This window comes from Camelus dromedarius, chromosome 17 (assembly GCF_036321535.1).
Source record: "Camelus dromedarius isolate mCamDro1 chromosome 17, mCamDro1.pat, whole genome shotgun sequence".
NCBI lineage: Eukaryota > Metazoa > Chordata > Mammalia > Artiodactyla > Camelidae > Camelus > Camelus dromedarius.
The window spans coordinates 3,655,166-3,678,298 of record NC_087452.1 but is presented as its reverse complement, the minus strand read 5'-3'; the positions used below and the strand labels follow the sequence as shown (position 1 = coordinate 3,678,298).

Below are 23,133 nucleotides of genomic sequence, written 5' to 3'. Positions count from 1 at the left end.
TCAGCCTTAAGAATGAAACCTTGCCATTTGCAACAACAGAGATGCACCTAGAGGGTATTACACTAAGTGAAGTAAAAGGAAGACAAATATCATGTGATTTCACATATACGTGGAATCTAAAAACAAAACAGAGACCCCCACGGATACAGAGAACAAACTTGTGGTTGCCAGAGGGGAGGGGTGGGGAGCAGGCAACATGCGTGAAGGGGATATAATGTACAGCAAAGGAAATAAAGGTAATAATATTGTAATAACTCTGTATGGTGACAGATGGTTACTTGACTTATTGTGGTGATCAATTCGTAACGTATATAAACGTCAAATCACTATGTTGTATACCAGAAATGAATATAATATTGTATGTCAACTATAGTTCAATTAAAAAAGGAAAATAAAATGTAATATCTTGGTTTTAAGTTAAAATAAAATATTCAATATATGTATCATTTTTTGATAATTTTTTAATAATAAAAATTTTAACTGTCTTTAAGACCTATATATGAAAGTTCACAGCAGCTTAATTCATAATAGCCAGAAAATGGAAATAATCTAAATGTCCATCAATTGGTGAGTGGATAAACAAATAGACACACAATGGAATACCACTCAGCAATAAAAATGATGAAACAACTTAGCTGGATCTCCAAAGCATTATGCTAAGTGAGAGAAGCTAAACATAAAAGACTATACACTATATGATACTATTTACATTAAATCCTAGAAAAGGCAAAACAAAAGTGATAAAAAGCAAATAAGTGGTTGCCAAGGTCCAAGGATTGGTTAGAGAAAAGAGGACAGACTGCACAAAGGAACATGAGAAATAATTCCAGGGTGATGGAAATGTTCTATACCATGATTGTTGTCACATGACTATACATTTTTTCAAAATTAATCAAGCTGTACATTTAAAATTACTGGGTTTTATTGAAGTATATGTCAATAAAGTTGACAAAGAACATTAAAAAAAACAATTCTATGAAAAAAAAAGTTCTCGCCTGGCTCTGTTTCTATGAAGTTTCCCAAAACAATGTAAATGCAAACAACATGCTTTACTTATACTTTTTCATTATGACATAAAAGTCTGTAATTCACTAGTAATAAAGTTCTTAATGTTCTCTGGTAAAGATTAAGACAAATTATATAGTTACACTGTTAGTGTTTATTGCCTACTAGATGGCATAATTGATGACCAGAAGTCCTTTTTACTTTACCATAAGATACTATGGGCATAAATATATGCTACTTTTCCTCATTTATACTTTAATGAAGTGAATTATTATTCTAATGATTCTGTTACTCTGGTGATCTGTTTTTCTCACATGTTTAACTTCTTAAAGTGACCTCGTCTACTACCTTTTTGTTCTTAGTGTCACATTTACGTAAGACAGGTTTAAAGGTACTAGACTCACTATTTAGATTTCTAGCCTAAATATCCAGTAAAATAAACATATTGGTGCCTGAAGCAGATATTGAATGAAAGTGACTGACTATAATAAAAGCCTTAAGGAATGCATAAAAACAAAGCCGAAAGACAGCAAGATGGTGACTAAAGGGCAGACCGGGCCCGCAAATGTGTTCTGTTTGGCTTGCATAATATGTTAAAAATCAAGAGATTATTCATCTAACTTTCTACCTTCTCTTAAACACTCAGAAGCCCTGGGAAGAATGGGCTCACGATACTAAATTACAACGATCAGTTAAAGCTAAGAAAACACTGCCCCTTTAGACAGGGCACGTACTCTTTTCTCTTTAGTCTGTCCAAGCCCCTAGCACTTGAGTTCACTCATTGTCGCTACCTGCCTGCCTACATGCATCTGAGTTTTCAAACCCTGGCAAAACTATTTCTTCTACTGTATACGTAGTTTCAGGTTAGTGCCTCAACTAACCATAACTAAGAGGTGAAATGAGAGGTGTTCCAAAGAATTTTCCCCTAAATTTGTTATGTCTAGTTCTCCCTTCCAAGTAGAGCAAAAAAACCTGTTCATTAAGAGTAAATTTTAAGAATACACATGCTCTTCTGTAGAATGCTGACAATGTGGACAGTGTGTATGAAAATTATAAGCAATTTAGCATATTCCCATGCTAAGCACAGACAAACCCACATTCTAAAACAATACGCATATTTTCATTAATGTAAGAAAGCCTGTTCATGTGCAAAACCAAAGCAACAAGAGCAAATAAAACATCTTTGCTCCTCTACCATAAAACTGAGCCTTTTTAATAAATGAAGAGCACATGAAGTATACCGAAGGCTTCAGCAAAAAGGTAAAGTAAAACACAGCAATATGTTAGGAAGTAAATATGAATACAATTATAAGCATTCATTTTTAGCTAAATGATTATTATTCATCCCATTTATTTAACAAAAAGGGAAAATTTTTTCCCACAACTTTGAGATACCTCTTTTTAGTCACCAAAGCAAAGTTTGCAGAGTCCTAGACACAAAGGACAACAAGTTAACAGAAAATCTAACAGACTCACCCGCTCTGCAGACGCCTCATCCCCTGGCAGACACGCAGCGGCAGCAGCAGCGGCACAAGCTATTTCCATCATGGCGGAGCTGGTGGGAGCATCAGTAGTGGATGAAGACCTGGGTCGGCCTGACTGCATAACAGTTGCCATCTCCTGGCCAGATTTCCTGTTGATTTGGGGACTTCCCTTTGGGGCCTCTGGCTTGCCCCGCCTACTATGCAAGCTCGTCCCCCTCTTCATCTTGGGTGGCACTCGGATCTGCTGCAGGACACGATTCAGAGCTGTGGGGTGGGTGGGGACACCATCAATCTCAGCACATGCGTTCTGGCTTTCCAGATCCATTTCAGGTTCTGGATCTGCCTGAATTTGTTGCACATCGTGTGGAGACACTGATGACCTCCTGCGCTGGTGCTGGAAGAGATGCTTCAAGCCTTGGCCAATCACATTAATGTTCTCCAAAGCATTGTGGGTCATTTTAGACAACTTTTGTTCTGATTCTGTCTGCTTTCTGGCCTCTGCATCTTGGGATCTGCCTCCAGGATCAGGGTCCTCAAATAACTGTTCACTGCCCGAAGGCTCCATCAGTAGACTTAATATGCTTATTTGCAAACTCAAAAAAATTTAAACACACCAACACTGTCAACTTAGGTAGGCATTGCTTCAACAGTAACTACACATGCAGCTGTGAGACGGAGGCTTCATGCCTATCTAATGTTAAAAAAAAAAAAAAAAAGAACCTCATATTATAAATCCATGCAGAAACTCCAGTGTTAAAACAAAGAAAAACATGCCACTAGCCAAAGAAATAGGCACTATCATTAAGCAATCTTTAATCAGAAGATTAAAAGATAGTTTTCTAGATAGTGAATAATGGTTATTTTCTAGAATAGGAGAAAAAGCTCAGAAACAAGTACACAGGAAATGCAAACAGCAATGTTTTTAAAAAAAATCCCTACAGGTTTCGACACCAAGGAGAATTAAACACTAGAGGAGGCATCTTAGAACGGGAACCACAGTAACAGTTGAGAGACCAGCCACTACTTGGAACATCAGGAGAGAACAGAGCATTCAGTATGTACAGTCTAGCTGTTATTGAATGTAAAATTTCCTCTCATTCATAACCCACAGTTAATTATCTACATGCTGAAGCTCAGTAAATTCGAAGAATAACGGTGAGAAGTGGGTATCCCAATCCAACTGTATGTGGATTTTAATGGAAAAGAGGAACTTCTGGTTACCATTCATACTCATCAAGGTCACTGGCAGCTACGGGTAACAGGTTTACTCTTTTGAGAAGAAAATGGAAATTAAGTCTTGTAAGTTGAATTATCTGCTGGAGCACAAATGTCCATCTGGCACCATACGAGTGAAAGATCCAGGCAGAATCTGTCTTCAGAGAGACTACAGCTTTGCTCAGCAATAGCCATCAAGAAAAGAGACTCAAAGAAATCCCTTCCTCTGAATAGTGTCATCCCTGACAGAGGCTTCCCATATACAGTCACCCCTCCGTATCCACGGGTTCAACATATGCAGATTTAACCAACCCTGGATCAAAAAATATTTGGGGGGAACATTCCAGAAAGCAAAATCTGAATCTGCCATATGCCCAGCAACTATTTACATAGCACTTACATTGTTATTAGATATTATAAATAGTCTAGAGATGACTTATACTTAAGGGAGGACGTGCATAGTTAATGTGCAAATACTATGCCATTTTACGTAAGGGACTTGAGCATCTGAAGATTTTGGTATCTGTGGAGGTCCCAGAACCAATCCTCCAAGGATACCAAGGGACAAATGTATTCACACAAATTCAAATGTAAAGAAGTGACACAGTAGCTGAATATGACTGAAAAGTAGAGAGGGAAAAAAGGTCAAATAGCAACTACACACCATTATTAAATGCAGGAAATTAAAAGGAAGCTGAAACTAAGAGATATAAGGTCAGCACAATTGCCATGGTTACGAAAATCACATGCAAAAAAAAAGTAGAGGAGATGGTAGGGATGAGATTTTTTTCATAATAGTGTTTATTTTTGTATTGAGTTTCTGCAAATATGTAAAACAAAACTGTATTAACACACAGAACCTGCTAGAGAGGACAAAATACGGTGTAGGAAGTTTTTTATTTCCATATTTTACCTCAACCTTTTGTTCGAAGGGCTTTAAAACTCCCTACACAATACAAAGCAGTTTGAACAGTCAAAGTGACTGCCAATGAAGCACAAGGGTGGACATATTCAGGGGATGGATACGCAGACTCCTTGCCACCAAGCAGCAATTTAAAGGGCATCAATTAGCTGGATGTATCATTGGGAACTCAAGGCTACTAGAATTCAAAGGGACAGAATACAAACCCACTAGGCCTTTCTTCCTGGTAACTACTCTCAGAAGACCTTCTCACCATGTATATAGACACTGTCATTGGGGCTCTGCTGACCATACTCTTCCAACCTATTTCCCATCTCCTGACCTCTTCATGACTCAGAAGCATAAACTGTGTTGACAGGATTGAAAACATTTATTTGTCTCTCACCAGTACCTTACTACTGTTTACTTTTGTTTGTTTGTTTTGGGGGGGGATTAGGTTTATTTATGTGTTTTTTAATTAATTTTTAGTTTTATTTTTTAGTGGAGGTATTGGGGATTGAATCCAGGACCTTGTGCATGCTAAACACGCACTCTACTGCTGAGCATACCCTTGCCCCCTACAGTCTAAATACCACAAAATTCTTTGCTCCCAAACTAGGCAAATGAGTAGCAGCCATGACAATGGGAAATTTCACTGCCTTTCACTCAAATTCTTTGTGGCCACACTAAAATCTTGCCACACAACTGGGGCCTCTTACCCTTTCCCTGATTGTGCATTGTTTTTATTTTTCCCTTTTCCTTTTGGGAGAGCCAAGAAAGAAACCCTTAATCCTACTAGATTAATGACTATTTTGGCCTGTACTAGAGTTTTCTAGGGCTCTGTGAAGATGTTGCCAATAGTACACACAGTTCTCCTCACCTTCCCTCATGAGTCTGGAGGACAGACTACCAGTCACTAAATTATTTCCACTCTGCAAAGCTTGAGCCTCTCAGAGAAAAGGGGCTATGTAACCAAGATAATCCAATAATGGTGTGTATCAACTAACCCCTTTTTACACTAGGCTATTTAGACCCTGCGAAGACAGGTGAAGGTGAAAGCAGCAGGCTGATAACAAGGAAGTAATTTACTTTTTTCCTTATTTATATTGCATTAGCTAAACAATACAACTGATGTTTTTGTTGTTTTGGAAACAAACTATATAAAATAAGTTCCTCCTATGAGAATAAAAGATACAATGAAAACAGGAATGGTGTCAGCTGGAAAACCAAATGACCTACTTGTCTCATATATAAAGGTATTAGGCATTTATTACTTAGCAAATCTGTTTCATTGGACAGTGTTAAAAACTAATCAAGTGGCTATCTGCTTCTTGTTGTTAAAAAATGGAGAATATGGTACATTTTAAATGTCATTAACTTCATTTGAGATTTCACTAGCATTTCTACATCGTGTATTCTCAAATAATTTGAAATGATGATCAACTACAAGGAAATGCCAGCATTCCTAAGAAAACCTAGAAATAAAGTGTTAATTTCTAAGCCAAAGCTTGCACAGGCTCCCTACACAGCTGCAAAGATTACATAATAGAAAAGAAATGAATTCTGGGATTCTTAAAGGCAAAACGTATCTTGATCCTAACAGAGGCTTATCTAATATGGAACACTGAAGAAACCTAAACTGAGCTTTAAACATCAAACTGTTAGATAAGAACTTTGAAAAACAACCCACTGCATTTACTGTAAGATGTAATCTGGCACTTTTAACTATCATCTGCATTACTGTTGTGACATCAACACAAACAAGAAATACTTCTTGTCCAAAAAAAGAAACAAAAATAGTTCTTGTCAGATACGTGAAGCTTGGCAAAGTTTTCTGTAGTCCAAGAGAAAATCTTGAAGGCCACCTTTCAACACATGTGAAATATTAAGGAAGGTTAAATGCTGTGCCCGAAGAGAGAAATACTGTAATAATTAACTCTATAAAGCTGCAGACAGTAAGAAAGTAAGCACTAAAGGAATTCAATGCTGTGAAAGTTTTTTAGGACTCCTCTATTTTCTTCAGTAAGATAGTAGTAAAATTCAAATGAATAATAAATTGTTCAGTTTATAAAATTCCCCAAATAATCATATTGAGATCCCTGGTTTAACACAAACAAGTTCAGCTGTAAAGTGAAGTTTTGCTTTCATAAGAAGGAAATGTTGGCTTCTCTTTTATTCACTCAGCTTCTCTGAAAAGTAAAGGTCTTTTAAGTAAGCCAGAGGAAGCAGGGAAAGAGAAAAGGGAACAAAAGGATAAGGGAGAAAGCAGGCAGGAGGGAGGGGTGAAAAGTGGAGGAAAAAAGAGGAAGAAAGGTAGCCACCTACAAACCAGGCATTTCTGATAACTTTGTTAAATTCTCAGAATTTTAAATAATTTTTCTACAACAGTTTTACAAAAAAAAAAATTCCACATTATATATGAATTATCTTTTACTTTAAGTTTTTCTTCCCAATTTTTTAGTTTTTTTGATAGGTACGGTGACCAAAGCTTTTTGGTTTGGCTATGAACCAAGTTATTTCACTGACGACAAAGAGTTGGATACTTGCCTTTATCACTCTTCCTCAAGCACTTCTAAGGTGTACTGGAATCCTGTTAGGAAAAGCTGAAAAGCAAATATTAAGAATGACAAAGTGAGAAACTTAGAGGGGAACTTATGTATGCATACACAGAAAAAAACAGTATACACATAACAAAATGTTAACATTTCTCTATCAGTGGTAGAAGTAGGATCATTTTTTTCTAGTATTTTTCAGTTTTTTCTAATTTTGCAAAAATATAAAAATTATAATCAAGAAAGAAAATACTTTGGAAAAATTAGCTTGTCAATATTTTAAAAATAGAGTGGCATATTTCATGAGTAGCAATAAATATTTTTACACTATGACACTGAATTAGGAGTAGATATTCCATTAATTCTAGTCTTAAAGTAGCATGAAATGCAAAACAAGTACATGCATGAAAAACAGCATAAATTTATAAGCAAAGTAGCTACCAGTTCTTCATCTTCAATTTTGCATTTAAAAGAAACCTGAAAACTGTATCTACCACGTACAACTGAGACTCAAGATGTAGCAAAATTGAAAACTTCCTGGAAAACTAGCTTCTGACAGCCATTACACTACAGAAGCAATTTAACTGGGCAAGTATCTAAGTATCTGGGGGGTATCTGCTATGTGCTCGGCATTATACAGACCAAATAAGGCATATTGTCTTAGCCTGAAGGAACTTACAATCTAGGATGGAGAGTAAGATTTACATACTTGAAACTTCAGGAAAACAGCACAAAACAACATAATTAAGGGCTAAGAGGTGTAAGAAAAACTGTTATTCCCATCAGAAGTCAGGAAGATCAGTTAGATTGGACTTATTCAGAAAAACTTCAAGAAGGAGAGAGAAGCTTTAACTGAGCTTTGAAGGATGAAACGATGGATGAATAAGCAAGAAGATATGGCCCAAGATTCCCAGCTAGAAAGCAGTAAACACACTACAGATCAGTAAACACAGTATACATGTGGGGGCCAGGAAAGAGGTAGATGACCATACTGGTGGATACACATTTCTGAATCATCTGGAGAACTGAGTGGCTAGTGGGCAGATGTGAGAGAAAAGACTTTCTATCATTTAATCTTTTCTACCTTTTGAATTTTGTACTTTGACTAAACTACATACGGAAAAAATAAACTTATACATATTTGAAAAAAAAAGGGAAAAACAGAATCAAAATAACCAAATAAATGCAAAAAGGAGGGAAAGCAAGATCACAGCATAAACAGAATATATAAAAAGCAAAATATAAGATGTCAGACATAAGCCCAAATATTCCAGTAACTACACTAAATGTAAGTGGACCGAAAGAAAAAAATTATAATACTAAATAAAAAATAAAAGTCAACTATTATGGTGTTTATAAGAATTACAACTAAAGTATATACAATTAAAACACAAAGCATGGAAAAGTCACACAAATTAAACAAAAGCTGCTCTAGCAATATTACTAGTAATCAAAGTAGACTATAATGCAAAAAGCATTAGCAGAGTTATAATTCATAGGATTAAATGCAGAATTCATCAAGACATAATTTAAAATTTGTCTGCATGTAATAACATAGCCTCCAAATTATATAAAGCAAAACTTAGCAGAATTGCAAGAAGTAAAAAACGTCCATAATCCTAGTAGGGAAATTTTTAACATCTCTCTCAGCAGTTGACAGAACAAATGACCTGAAAATAGGGGGGGAAATCATAAAAATATAAATTTGAATAGCATAGCTAACACACTAGACCTAAACAGACATCTATGTAACACAGCTCCCAGTAACTGCAGAATAAATACTCGGCATCAAGTACAAAGAGATCACTTACAAAACTGATCCATACGCTGAACCCTAAGGCAAGTCTCACAAGTTATTCTCTGACCACAATGTGGATTCCTAAGGTTTAGAAAGAGTTGATGAAATCATACTCTCCCCACCACCCACAGTGTCTCGTGACCCAACCCTCTAGGTAATACAGAATGGGTGGAGCAACACAGAGGCTACACAAGCACCTAAGACCCTGGAGGGAAAACTTTCTCTCCAACCAAAGGAAACAGAGCCCCAAGAGTGAGAAAGAATCCACTGCAGTCAGGAAGATTAGACCACAAATTTTGACAAAGTGTTGAAGACTAAATGTGGGCTGGCATAAGAGTGTCAAGTCCCTGGGACCTGCAATTAAAGGGGAGTTTCCCCCCTCTTACAGGCTTTTCCTCCAGGAACCTCAAAAGGCTCTCCAATGCAGGGGGGAATCTAAGAGAATGCAAAGAAGACCCACCCCCACCCCTGTGAGGCTTGGCAGCCAACGCCTATCAGCCCAGAACTATTTCCCCTATTTACCCATGGAACAAAAAGCTTAATCAGCAAAAAAAAAAAAAAAATCAAGGTCACTACCCCGTGAACACTGATAGAATCCCCACTATGGCTGGAAAAAAAGGTGGCTGACATCCAAACTACACTATCTCCCTAAAGTAACAATCTTAATGAAGGGGGAAAAGTCTTTAAAAAGGGCTTTTAAAACTTTAGCTAAAGAAAGGGGGCTTAAAAAATCTAACCTAGACACTGCAGTTGGGGAAAAAGGAAGAAGGGGAAAAACTCCACTCCTAGAAGTAGAGTAGAAAGTTTTATGAAGGCAACACCTGAGACTCAGGTTCCAGTGCCTGCCTAAATCTGTGGCTTAATAGATCATCACAGAACTCCTCCAACCCTCCACTACCAAGCCAGTAACATTTGAGTAAAAGTAACAGTGCAATATAGCTGTAAGGGACAGGCTCACTATGAGAAACAGCAAAAAGGGAAAACCCAAAGCCAAGCAGGGAGATAAGGGACACTAGGGAAATTTGAAGTCTCTGGTTTCCATGGCAACAACAAATGTCAACTCTGGTAACCATAGCAATGATAAACTTTAAACACAGTCCAACTACTAACAGATTAATACACATTCCACCGTAAAGGACTAGCAGAAGGAAACTTGCAGTCACCTCCAAATATATCAGATATTTACCTCAGTATTTCCTGTCCTAAACAAAATAGTCAGCTTTCAACAAAAAAATGACAAAGCATGCCAAAGGTAGTAACAAAAACACAGCTTGAAGAAACAAATCAATCGTCAGAACTTGACTCAGATATGACACAGAGTTTTGAATTATCTAAGATAGTTTAAAACATGGTTAATACGGTAAAGACTAATGGAAAAGGCAGACAAAATGAAAGATCAGATAGGTAATTTCACAGACATGGAGATCATAAGACAGAATCAACTGAAAATGCTAGAATTAAAAACATGGTAACATAGGGTGTGGTCAGAGCAGGGGGCCTAAAGAAATGGCTCCTCTGTTTACAACACACCCAACAGGAAATTGGGTTCATTGTGACAAGGGGCACAAAACCTGGGGCCTTCCTATGAATAAAATATCCTATATGTGTCTCCCTGCACCTCCACGTGGCTGCTGTGCAGGACCAGCAGGTCAGGGCTCAATACTGGAAGAAAAGAGACAGTATTTAGTGGGGGAATCTCCCACCAAAAGCCTGTCTGCTCAATGTATGGGTGGGCCATTAAGTGGTCTTATAGACATAAAAGCTTTGAACCTATTTTCAGGGGGGGGAAAAAAAGAGATTCATATGCCATTCTGGAGTACAGAAATGTTTTAGAGCAGTGAAAATACTTTGTATGACATTACAATGATGGATATCTATGTCATTATACTTTTGTCCAACTAAGGTGAACTATGGACTTTGGTGATTATGATAATGTCAATGTACATGTTTCTCCCCAGTTTAAAAAAAAAAATGACCACTGGTAAATAAAAATAACGACTATGCATATGTGTGGAGAGGGCATATATGGGAAATTTTTGTACCCTCCTGTTAATTTTGTTGTAAACCTAAAACTGTTCAAAAAAAAAAAATCTTAAAAACAAGAAAACTCAGGGCAGACATTTTTGGGCAAAATTTTGGTTTCAGTTATATATATTTTACATGTGTGTCTGTTGGATTGTGATACAAAATGTATTTTTTAGGACAAAAAAGTTTGCAAGCCATTGTAGTTAAGTTACACTGGCAAATAAAAGCAAAAGTCAACCTCAAAAAAAAAAAGGTAACAAATAACAAATGTTTTTGACGATTTTTTCTTGTACAAGCTTATTATTAGACTTGAAATAGCTGAGAAAAGAATCAGTGAAACTGAAGATAACCCAACAGAAATTACTCAAACTGAAATGTAAAGAAGAAAAACAGCAGGAAAATTAAACAGGAAAGAACATCTGAGAACTGTGGGAAAATGTCAAACAGTGTAACACACACATACTTAGAAAGCCCGGAGAAGAAAGAACAGAGTAGAAGAAATATTTGAATGGCTAAAACCTTGCCAAAATTAGTGACAAGACACCAAACTACAGATTTAAGAAGCTCCAAAAACACCAAACAGGATAAATAACCAAAATCAAAAAACAAAAAACCTAGGCATATTATATTTAAACTGCTGAAAAGCAAAGAGAAAATCTTGAAGGTAAGCAGAGAAGGGAAAGGATTATCTACAGAGGAATAAGGATAAGGATTACAATAAGCCTCTTGTCAGAAACTTTGCAAGTAAGAAGACAGTAGAGTGACAACTTTAAAATGCTGAAAGAAAAAAATTGCCCAACCAGTATTCTACATCCAGTGAAAATATCCTTCATAAGTGAAGAGGAAATACTTTCCCAAACAAAAACAGAATTCATTGGCAGAAGACTCACCCTATAAGAAATACTGAAGGAAGTTCTTCAGGTAGAAAGAAATGAAAGGTGAGAAGCTTGTAGCTACACAAAGAAATGATGAATAAATGAAGGTAAAATAGACTCTTTTCTTTTTCATATTTTTAATTGCTTTAAAAGATGTCTATTTAAAGCAGTAGCAAAATACTGGGTATTTACAGCATATGTAGTGAAATGTATAACAACAGCAACGGTGAAAGATAATTAGGAACATATACTATAGCAAGATATATGCACTACATGTGAAGTGGTATAATATCATTTGAAAGTAAACTCAGATTACTTTAAAATGTATACTCTAAATCCAAAGGCAACCACTAAAAACCATTTTAAAGAAATAAAAGTAAGTCAAAGGGTAGATAAAAGAATAATAAAAAGCTTAATTCATATCAGAGAAGGCAGAATAAAAATGAAATGAAGAAAACAGAAAACAGCTAGTAAGATGGTAAATTTTAATCTAACTATATATTAATACTGACTTTAAATGTGAATGATCTAAAAATGTCAGTTAATAGACAAACTGTCAAGCTGGATGAAAAAGCAAGATCAAGCTAAATGCCATCCACAGTAAGTTCACTAAATATAAAATTTAGATTAAAACAGCTAGAACAATGAAGATACCATACAAATACCAACCAAAAGAAAGCTAGTATAGACAAATCAATTTCAGACACAGCCGACTTCAGAACAAAAAAGATTTTCAAGGATAAAGAGAGGTATTACAAAAGGATAGAGGTCAATCCTCTAAGAAGACACAACAATCCTAATGTGTATGCACCTAAAATCAGAGCTTTAAAAAACATCAGGCAAAAATTGATAGATCTGACAGGAGAAATAGACAAATCTACAATTACAGTTATATGTAGACATCAATATTCCTCTCTCAGTAATTGATTAAAAAAAGAAAAAAGTAAGGCGGAAAATCAGGAAGATCTCAAGAGGACTACCACCAAACTTAACGTAAATGACATTTACAGACTTCTTCACCCAACAACCATTGAATATACATTCTTGTCAAGTACGCATGGAACATTCACAAAGATATACCATATTCTTGGACATAAAACAAATTAAAAAAAAAAATACAAAGTACATTCTCAGACCATAATGGAATTAAATTAAAATTAACTGCAAAAAGTCTTGGGAAAATTCCTCCAAACATTTGGAATATTAAACAATTTACTTCTAAATAACCCATGGGTAAAAGAAGCAGCCTAGAGGAAAATTTCAACAGCAATGTTGGTTCCACCTACATTACTTTTCTAGATTTTATAGACTTTTGTAGATTTTTTTTCATAGATACCCTGTATTAAGACATAGAAATAGACCTACAGATTTTGGACCATTCATCATTTGGCAACTACACAAAATCTGTATTAGGTATATCTATACACAGAAAAAAATAATTAAAATGTTTGAAACCTACAAATCTTATGCATACAATGCAGCTATAAGAACATATTCAGGGAGAGGGTATAGCTCAGTGGTAGTGTACATGCCTAGCATGCACAAAGTCCTGGGTTCAATCCCCAGTAACTCCAATAAACAAACAAACAAACCTAATTAACCCCCTCCCTGCAAAAAAGAAAAAAAGCAAGAAAAAAAAAGAACTAAAAAAAATTTTTTAAAGAACATATTCAAACAATATCCAACATTAGGTTGTTTTTGTTTTTGTTTTTGTTTTCTGTTTTTAACTTGATTTTCAGGAGCCTACAAATTAAATCCAGAATTTGCATTGGTGGTTTTTACCTTGTCTTCCCTGCTTTTCCCTTCTTCTCTCACCATTCATGATGGTTATCCACAAGAAAGGTCCTGGATCATTCTGCTTTGGCTCTAATATTATTCATGATCTTATAACCACCTGTATCTTTTGATTTGTATCTCAAAATCTGGTCTGAGGAGGCAGCTGATAGAAAACTGAATCCTTTATTTTGGTTTTCACTTACTTCATTAAAATTTAATGAATTTAATGCGATCCCTATCAAATTACCCAGGACATTTTTCACAGAACTAGAACAATCCTAAAATTTATAAGGAATCACAAAAGACCCAGAATTGCCAAAGCAATATTGAAGAAAAAGAACGAAGCTGGAGAAATAACCCTCCCAGACTTCAGAAAATACTACAGAGCTATAGTAATTAAACAGCGTGGTATTCGCATGAAAATAGACATATGGACCAATGGAACAGAATAGAGAGCCCTGAAATAAACTCACAGATCTACGGTCAATTAATCTTTGACAAAAGAGGCAAGAATATACAATGGAGAATAGACAGTTTCTTCAGCAAGTGGTGTTGGGAAAACTGGACAGATGCATGTAAATCAATAAAGTTATAATACTCCCTCACACCATATACAAAAATAAATTCAAAATGGCTTAAAGACTTAAACATAAGACAAGACACAACAAATCTCCTAGAAGAAAACATAGGCAAAACATTCTTTGACATAAATCTTGGCAATGTTCTCCTAGGGCAGTCTACTCAGGCAATAGAAGAAATTAGAGCAAAAATAAACAAATGGGACCTAATTAAATGTATAAGCTTTTGCACAGCAAAGGAAACCATAAGCGAAACAAAATGACAACCTACAGAATGGGATAAAATATTTGCAAATGATGCAACTGACAAAAGCTTGATTTCCAGAATATATAAACAGCTCATACAACTCAATAACAAAAAAAACCCAACCCAATCCAAAAATGGGCAGAACTAAACAAGCAATTCTCCAATGAAGACATACAAATGGCTGATAGGCACGTGAAAAAATGCTCAATATTACTAATTATCAGAGAAATGCAAATCAAAACTATAATGAGGTATCACCTCACACCAGTCAAAATGGCCATCATTCAAAAGTCCATGAACAATAAATGCTGGAGAGGGTGTGGAGAAAAGGGAACCCTCCTACACTGCTGGTGGGAATGTAGTTTGGTGCAACCATTATGGAAAACAGGATGGAGATCCCTCAAAAAAAAAAAAAAATAGACTTACCATATGATCCAGCAATCCCACTTCTGGGTATATATCTGGAGGGAACTCTAATTCAAAAAGATATGTGCACCTCAATGTTCACAGCAGCAATATTTACAATAGTCAAGAAATATTTACAATAGTCAAAATGTCCATGGACAGATGACTGGAAAAAGAAGTTGTGGTATATGTATACAATGGAATACTACTCCGCCATAAAAAATATAATGCCATTTGCAGCAACATGGATAGACCTAGAGATCATCATTCTAAGTGAAGTAAGCCAGAAAGAGAAAGAAAAATACCATATGATATCACTAACATGTGGAATCTAAAAAAAAGAGAAAGGGAAAGGAAAAAAAGCACACTATGAACTCATCTACAAAACAGAAAGAGACTTGCAGACATAGTAAACAGTCATGGTTACCAGGGAAGGGAGGTGGGAAGCAACAAATTTAGGAGTTTGAGATTTACAAATGTTAGCCACTATATGTAAAAATATATTTTAAAAAATTTCTTTTGTATAGCACAGGGAACTATGTTCAATATCTTGTAATAACCTTTAATGAAAAAGAATATGAAAATGAATATATGTATGTATATGCATGACTGGGACATTGTGCTATACACCAGAAATTGACATATTATAATGGCTGGTACTTCCAATTTAAAAAAAAATTAAATGTGGGCAATTTATTATATATTAATTACTTAATAAAAATTTTAAAATTTTTAATAAAGTGATAAAGAAACAAACATTAGTTTTAAACACCTGCATACTCAACACTGAGCCAGGAACTGTGAGACAATCAGGAAAAAAATGCAAAATGCAAGGAGTATGGAATAACAGGTAAGAATATTAGGTCTCGGGGGGTCAGTATAGCTCAGTAGTAGAGTGCACACTTAACATCCACAAGGTCCTGGGTTCAATCCCCAGTACCTCCACTAAAAAACAACAACAACAAAAAAAAAGCACTCAGGTCTCAGAATCAAATGCTCTAAATCTGATTATCAGTTTTAATAATTATTAACAAAGAGAATCTTGGCTCTCTAAGGCTCAGTCTCATTTTCTATAATAACATCTACCTCATATGGTTGTTGTAAGAATTAAAAGAAATAATACATGAGAATCATGTCTGCCATTTAGGAAGTTCCCAGTTAATGGTAGCTATAAGAGCATCTTTTTTCCCCCCAGAATCTGGTGGGCTGTGCGTTTCTTCGCAGGTGAGGCCAATTTAACTCTTGATTTACATATCAATTCTAATATTTATTTAAATAAAAGGAGGGTTCTAAGCAGCAGTGTGTAAAAACAATAAGAGAACGTAGAGCAAGAGAGAAGGAAAAAAGAACTGCATTATAGTGGAATAAAATTTAGGAAGGATTACATTTAATGCAAAATTGTAAATTCTATTCTAATTAATACTCAAATTAGCTGTTAGTACTTTACTGTTAGTACTTTACTGAAGTGCCTGCATTTCTTTTGTAAAGATAAATGCAAAATCTTTACAAAGTCTAAATCCTGATAGAAAATAATGTGGAAGGATACCACTATCTCTTCAATTCATGTTCTTCTACTTACACTGTTCAAATATAGAATGTCTTGTTTTTTTGTCCCACAATTCAACTAAACAAATGTTTCAATGTCTTAAAAATGCAAGACACTGTAATATCCTAGCTGGATCAATGGAAATTAGAAAAGAAACCTACTTTTTTCCCCCACTACGCTTTCCTAAAACCAGAAGAAAAAGCTTATTTTATATCCAACTCACTGATGCTAACAGTATCTACTTAGGTCAGAGCTAACATGTATTCCATTTCATATTTTGTCTTCCTATCAAAGTCCATTCCATGAACTACCTGAATTCAAAATACTGGTAGCTGCTGCTGAGATGAGGCAAAGGTTTAATCACTAGACAGCATGCACAAAAAATTAAACCAGTGAACCTAAGACCCATTCAATGGTGGGGTTTCTCGGGTGGGTTTTTTTTTTTTCCCTCTCTGAGCAATCTACAGAATTTTCCAAACTGTATTCATAATGCATTCATTCCCAGGATCACTACTCAGAAGCATGTAAATAAACCATGGCATAGCCAGAGTCGACCAAACGTGTTTTGACAGATCCAGGCCAACCAATTGCAAAGCTTCTGAATATGCACCCCCACAGGCCCATGCAACGCCAGTGTTTCGCTCTGGCATATGTTCCTTTCCTTCCTGTAGGCCTGGTTCCAGCTTTTGAGAAAAGAAAAATAAAGCTGTCAGCTGAGTGGATCAAACTTCCAACAGGGTAAATCAAAAAAGACTGCCATATAAATCCCTTAGAACAAACATCTGCTCAACAGAAATGAAGATAACTTAGTAATAAAAGACAATACAATGATAATTCAACATATTTTTTTTTAGTGATTAAAAGAACAAGAAAATATTCAGATATGCTACTTTCATCAAATTATGAACCAGCTAGCATAAATAAAGAACTAAATAGCTCAAAGCCAAATAATACCATGCAGAGAGCTATTTTTAATTTTCTACATTGATTCCATTAGGTAATATGCTTCTGAGCAATCAGGTCATTTTCATCTTAACAATTTATAAAATTCTAGGAAAAAAAGTTTATGGAAGGGGAAGGGATTGTTGCATAGGGAGAGTATACTATTAATTAACTGCAAATATCAATTAATAATTCAGCCTTAATTATTTGCCAACACAGATAACACAAGCAGGAGAATAGTATTTCTGGAAGGCATTGAAATTACTAATTTAATCATTCATTTGGTAAGTATTACCCAATACCTACTCCTTGGTTAAAAATGCACTACACACCAACAAATAAAAACATACAGGATGGGAAATGTACAGATAAGCACACCACTATGGAAAAGCAATTCCCATATGTGTGTTTATTTGTATCTTAAGAACAGAATACTATCAAACACAGCACAGTAAGAGGGTATATATAAATCTAACCAATGAGTTCTCTCCTTCACTAAGGCATCTCCTTCTGGCTATCACCAGAGGGTACTTCAAAAAATCATGATCTTCCTTAAAAAAATAAATAAATAAATAAAACAAAAAAAAAACCTTTTTTTTTTCCAGTATTCCTTTTTTCAGTGATGGGTACTCAGCAGCTTAAGCCAGAAACCTGGAGTCCTCTCTCCCCCTTCATATTCTACCCATCACCAAACTCTGCAGACTGTGCCACCTAAATATTTTTTTCTTCCAGTTTTATTGAGATATAGCTGACACACAACACTGTATACGTTTAAAGTGTGCAGCATAATGAGTTGACTCACATACACCATGAAATGACTGCCACGATACGTTTAGTAGACACCTATCATCTCATAATAGGTACAAAATTAAAGAATTTGAAGAAAAAAATTTTTTTCTTGTGATGAGAACTCTTAGGATTTATTCTCTTAACAACTTTCATAATAACATACAGAAATCGTAATTACAATAATCATGTTTTACATGATTATTTATTTACCTAGTACTTATTTACCTTATAACTCTAAGTTTGCACCTTTTGACTGCCTTCATCCAATTCCCCCTCCCACCACCTCTAGTAAACACAAATCTAATCTCTTTTTCTGTAAGTTTTCTTGTTTGTTGAAGTATAGTTGACCTACAACACTATGTTAGTTCCTGGTCAGGTGCACAAGATACTGATTCAATGTTTCTATATATTACAAAATGATGACCATGCCTCCTAAATATTCTTGAACTAATTCCTTTCTATTGTCTCCAGCAATACCACTCTTGTCTAAGTAAGTCACCATCATCTCTCACCTGAACTAGACTAAGTACCTAACCAGTATCCCTGCATCCACTCTGGTAGACCTTCAATCTGTTCTCTGCCTCACAGTAAAAAATGTTCACATCAAAAAGCAAATCTGACCTTATCATTTCTTGCTTAAACCCTCTAACAGTTCATTCATTGTTCCTCTTAGAATAAAGGCAAACACTTAACATGATCTTTAATAAAAACCTGCAAGAGCAGGCCTATCTCTTTATCCCAAACCATGTTCCTTCTCCCTCTAGTTCTCACTTATCACAACCTTAATCAGGTCCCTCATCTCACCATTTTCTTTTCTACCACAGGGCCTTTGCACCTGCTGTTCCTTCTGCCTGAACAATCATCCTTCCTCTCTTTGCCAAGTTAATACCTAGTCTTCCTTCAAATCAAAGCACTACCAGTATCATTTCTTGAAGATGCACTTTTTAACCTGGTCAAATTTCACTAGTATCACTTATAATTTAACATTTAATTTAATATTTACCTCCTCCATCAGACCACAGGTTCCATGGGGAAATGGTATCTCATCAAGTTTTGCTCTACAGTGTACCCCTAATGCCTGGGTAGTTCAATAAAAACATGTTGCATGAATGAACAAATGCATGAACCATGCTCAAGAACCATCCAGCGTGGTCCAGACTGCCTGAGTCAAAGTTCAGTTGCCAGGAATCACAAATCATTCAATACCAGGCCAAGTGCCCATCATCACGATCTTTCATCTAATTCCTTTTGCAAGGTCCCTTAAGCAGGGATAATGAAGTTTATTCATCACAGGCCTTCTTCTGATGGCTTCCTATTTACAGAAAGAAACCACTGAAAAGTCAAACTCCACTGAACACTCTAAGATAAAGCAATCTAAATCTGTTTAATTACAATTTTCAAAATAAAATTACTTATTTTTTACATCTTGTGGTCAAGTCTCAAGCGAAGACTAATCCCTGATTTATCTTGAAATCTGAACCTCTCACGCAACTTATCTCAAGATAAATACCAAAAATAATAGTTTACCAAATAATAACATTTAAAGAAGTTTAAATCTCTAGATATTAAAAAAACGAAAACAAAAACAAAACCTCAGTGGGAAAAGAAGATGAAATCAGGGCAATGTTTGGATGAAAAACCTTCTTCCACCATACAAAACAAGAAAGACATCTTCCCCATGAGTTCTGGCAAAGTCAGTTCTCAGCCTTATTCACAAAATTCTTGGATAGCTTCCTTGGCCTAAAAAGCCTCACACTATTTCAGTGACTGAGTAAGCCTGGGTATGGATATGGTTGCTTAGGGGCGCCTATTTTGATGGTAAGCAAGCAATTCTCAATGATGTCTCAACAATTTTAAGTCATTAAAAACAGTGGATAAAATAATTCATGACAAAATTAAAAGGCAAATGAATTTAAAAATATAAGACACAGGGGCTGTAGTATCAGAAATTATTAACAATTTAGGAAAGGATAAACATATCTAAAGAAATTATGAGAGAGAAAAAGAAACATTGGTTCTTTAGATGCCAAAACGGCCAAATGACAGCACGAAAGTTTAGTTAACAAACCTATTTTATTCCTTAAAGTTATTAATGTCTTCAAACAACATCAAAAGAAGACTGCCACAGCAAATGGTCTAAAAAAACTATAATTTTATTCTCCTGAGAGAAACTGTATATTCTGCTAAAATAGCTATGTCAATGCACAGACCTTTTAATGACTTTTCTAACCTATTTTCTTTAATTTTTAGCATCAACCATCACCTACACGATAGAAAAAGAATGAATAAGCAATAAGAAGATATTAGTGGACTCATAACATTGCTCATAGGAATGTAAAATGGTACAGCTCTTATGGAAAAATTTGGTAGTTTCTTATAAAATTAAACATTCAGTTACACACCCCAGCAAACATACTCCTTGGCATTTATCCCAGAGAAAGTAAAACATATGTTCATGGAAAAACGTGTACATGAATGTTCATAGCAGCATTACTGACAACACCCCAAACTGGGAACAGTGCAAACGTCCCTCAACAGGCGAATGTTTAAACTAACAATGGAATACTACTCGGCAATAAAACGGAAAGAACTACTGATACCGATAGACAAAACAGCTTGGATATTAAGGGCATTATGCTTAGTGAATAAGACAAAGTCAATCTCAAAAGGTTACATACTATATGATTCTACTTATAAAACATCCTCAAAATGACAAAACTAGAGATGGAGAACTGATTACTGGTTGCCAGGGAACAGGGACAAGGACATGGGCAGAATAAGTTCTCAAAATAAAATGTTTTGAATTTATCCAATAAACATTAACCGCCCTTGGACTTCTGAGTTTTAATTCTGGTCCTGTCTCTAGTGAAATTATTTGCTAACTTTCCCCCCTCTACTAGCTGTTTCACTAAATTAGCAGCAGACATTAAGGCAAAACACGTAGTGAGGTACTTCTGTCTCTGAGTCATCAAGATATTCTTACAGAAAGTCTAAACACAAGAGTGAGAATACAAAGTCAAGTCTCAGAACCCATAGCGACTACAACCTTAGCTGGCTAAAAGACACTCTAGCTGTCAGTACTGAACACGCAAAGACTATGCATGGGGCCAAAAAAGGCATGCTAATAGTAGCAGTGATCTAAAAAATTAAAGTCAAATGGACTAATACGGTATTTTCTTGATTCTAGACCTCATCACTTGATTAAAAGGCATACCTATACCTGAATAACAACTTTTTGAGGGGAAATGCTACCATAATAAATGCATACCATGTCAACACATTAAGATTAAAAAAAAAAAAGGCATTCCTCTAAGAATTGACAAAGTAGGGGGTTTATGTACCTACCAACACCTATCATTTGTTTCAAATTTTTCTAAGAGTTAGATTGAAACACTACCCCTGAACTTTTAACTATCTGGAAATCTATCAGGCCTTCTAGAGGTAATCAAAGATAAAATTTATAACCTATTGCTGAAAGCTAACAGAAGTAATCTTTTGCAAAAATGTGTTAAGACTGCAAACATGTGAAGTGCAAACAGAACAAGACTGAGCTCTACCCAAAAGCACCCACCACAAGTAATTTGTTAACCTTCAATTTCCTCATAGGTTACAACAGTATCTACTCTCATAGAGTTGTTGTGAAGATTAAATGTAAAACACTTAGAATGGAGCCTGCTATGCACTAAGCAGAAAATAAGTATTAGCTTTAAAAAAAAAAAGAGAGACTACAAGGATACATTGTACAGCACAGGGAATATAGCTAATATTTTATAATAACTATAAATGGAGTATAATCTATAAAAATTCTGTATCACTATATTCAACACCTAACATAATATTGTAAATCAACTATATCTCAATTTTTTTTAAATGCTAAGAAAAAAACACTTATTTTCAGGAAATGCCAGGGACCCATACAGCAGTGGGTCCCACTTGGAATACTGCATCAGGTGTTTCTTACTATCTGGGTACAACCACCTTAACTTTTATGTGGGATGTTCTTGTCACTCACGGTTTTTTGCTCAATCTGGTAAGAAAAAGAAATCATTAGTTGAGCCTAATTATCAACAAATCTATAGGAAGCAGGGAGAATCAGTAAACTGAAGACAAAAGCTAGTAATATGAAACTACTGCACTTAACAGATTTAGAGACCTCTTTCCCAGCACCCTCTCACATCTGCACAGCACACTGCAGTTTCAAAGTACTTCTTAACACATTATCTCATTTCATCCTCATGGCAATCCTGTGAGGTCCTTGCTGTTACATGACATTTTACAGATGAGAAAAACGAGGCTTAAGTAGCATGTTGAAGGTCACAAAGCCAACATGTGTTAGAGCTGGAACCTAAATGTCCAGACTGCCACAGCTGCCTCTCTGAATGGGGATACACTGTACAATGTGAACATACAGTATCTGAATGCTGTCCTCCAGGATATCACCACAAACTACTAACAACTTCAAGACATCGAAAAATTAGAATAAATCAAAGCATTACAGGTCATTAAGGATCATCTGTAGAATAATCTCTCATTTTACATAATGCTCTTGTAAGAAAATGTTTTCAGTTCTGAGAATCAAAAAAAATTTTTTTCAAGTTTTCATATTTAAACACCTGCAAGCGTGTGCAGAGATCAAGTGGCTAAGAAAAAGAATTAAAATATACAAATCCCAAATTACTCCCTGTTTACCTGACTGCCACTTGGTTTGCAACATATTTTTTGGAGAAAAGACTTCCTTATTCATAGGCACAGATCAAATTTAAGATTTTTTCTGATAGCTTTAATGACTTTTTACTTTAAGTAACTAATTATAAAGAATCTCATACATGACTTAAATATATCTGAAAAAAAGTTATTTTATTACTTCTCACACTCTCAAAGCAATAATTTAATGTAAATTACAGTACATGATAAACTGATAAAAAAAACTAATAGCAGTAATCTAAAGGAACAAAAATAATCTTGTAGTCCCTATTTTAAATTATTTATTGAGAT

The 23,133-nt window shown here is 35.3% G+C and overlaps 1 protein-coding gene and 1 non-coding gene across 9 annotated transcripts in view; one reads left to right on the top strand and one right to left on the bottom strand.

The window, feature by feature from the left end:
* TMCC1 (transmembrane and coiled-coil domain family 1) overlaps positions 1–23,133 on the bottom strand; it is a 180,301-nt gene that overhangs the window by 132,368 nt on the left and 24,800 nt on the right. For 5 of the 8 annotated variants that reach the window (XM_064496222.1, XM_064496221.1, XM_064496220.1 and 2 more), the window contains 2 exons: positions 7,153–7,208; positions 2,482–2,753 (listed from right to left, as the gene is read on the bottom strand). In XM_064496222.1, the coding sequence (XP_064352292.1) occupies positions 2,482–2,712 (231 nt within the window). In that variant the 5' untranslated portion in view covers positions 2,713–2,753; positions 7,153–7,208. Of the gene's footprint in view, positions 1–2,481; positions 3,202–7,152; positions 7,209–23,133 lie in introns of those variants that run through there. The other 3 variants (XR_004142614.2, XM_031470953.2, XM_064496219.1) reach the window with 1 other exon arrangement.
* LOC116158418 (small nucleolar RNA SNORA11) lies at positions 10,431–10,561 on the top strand. Its single transcript, XR_004142721.1, has one exon. It is a non-coding gene; the product is annotated as a small nucleolar RNA SNORA11 (small nucleolar RNA).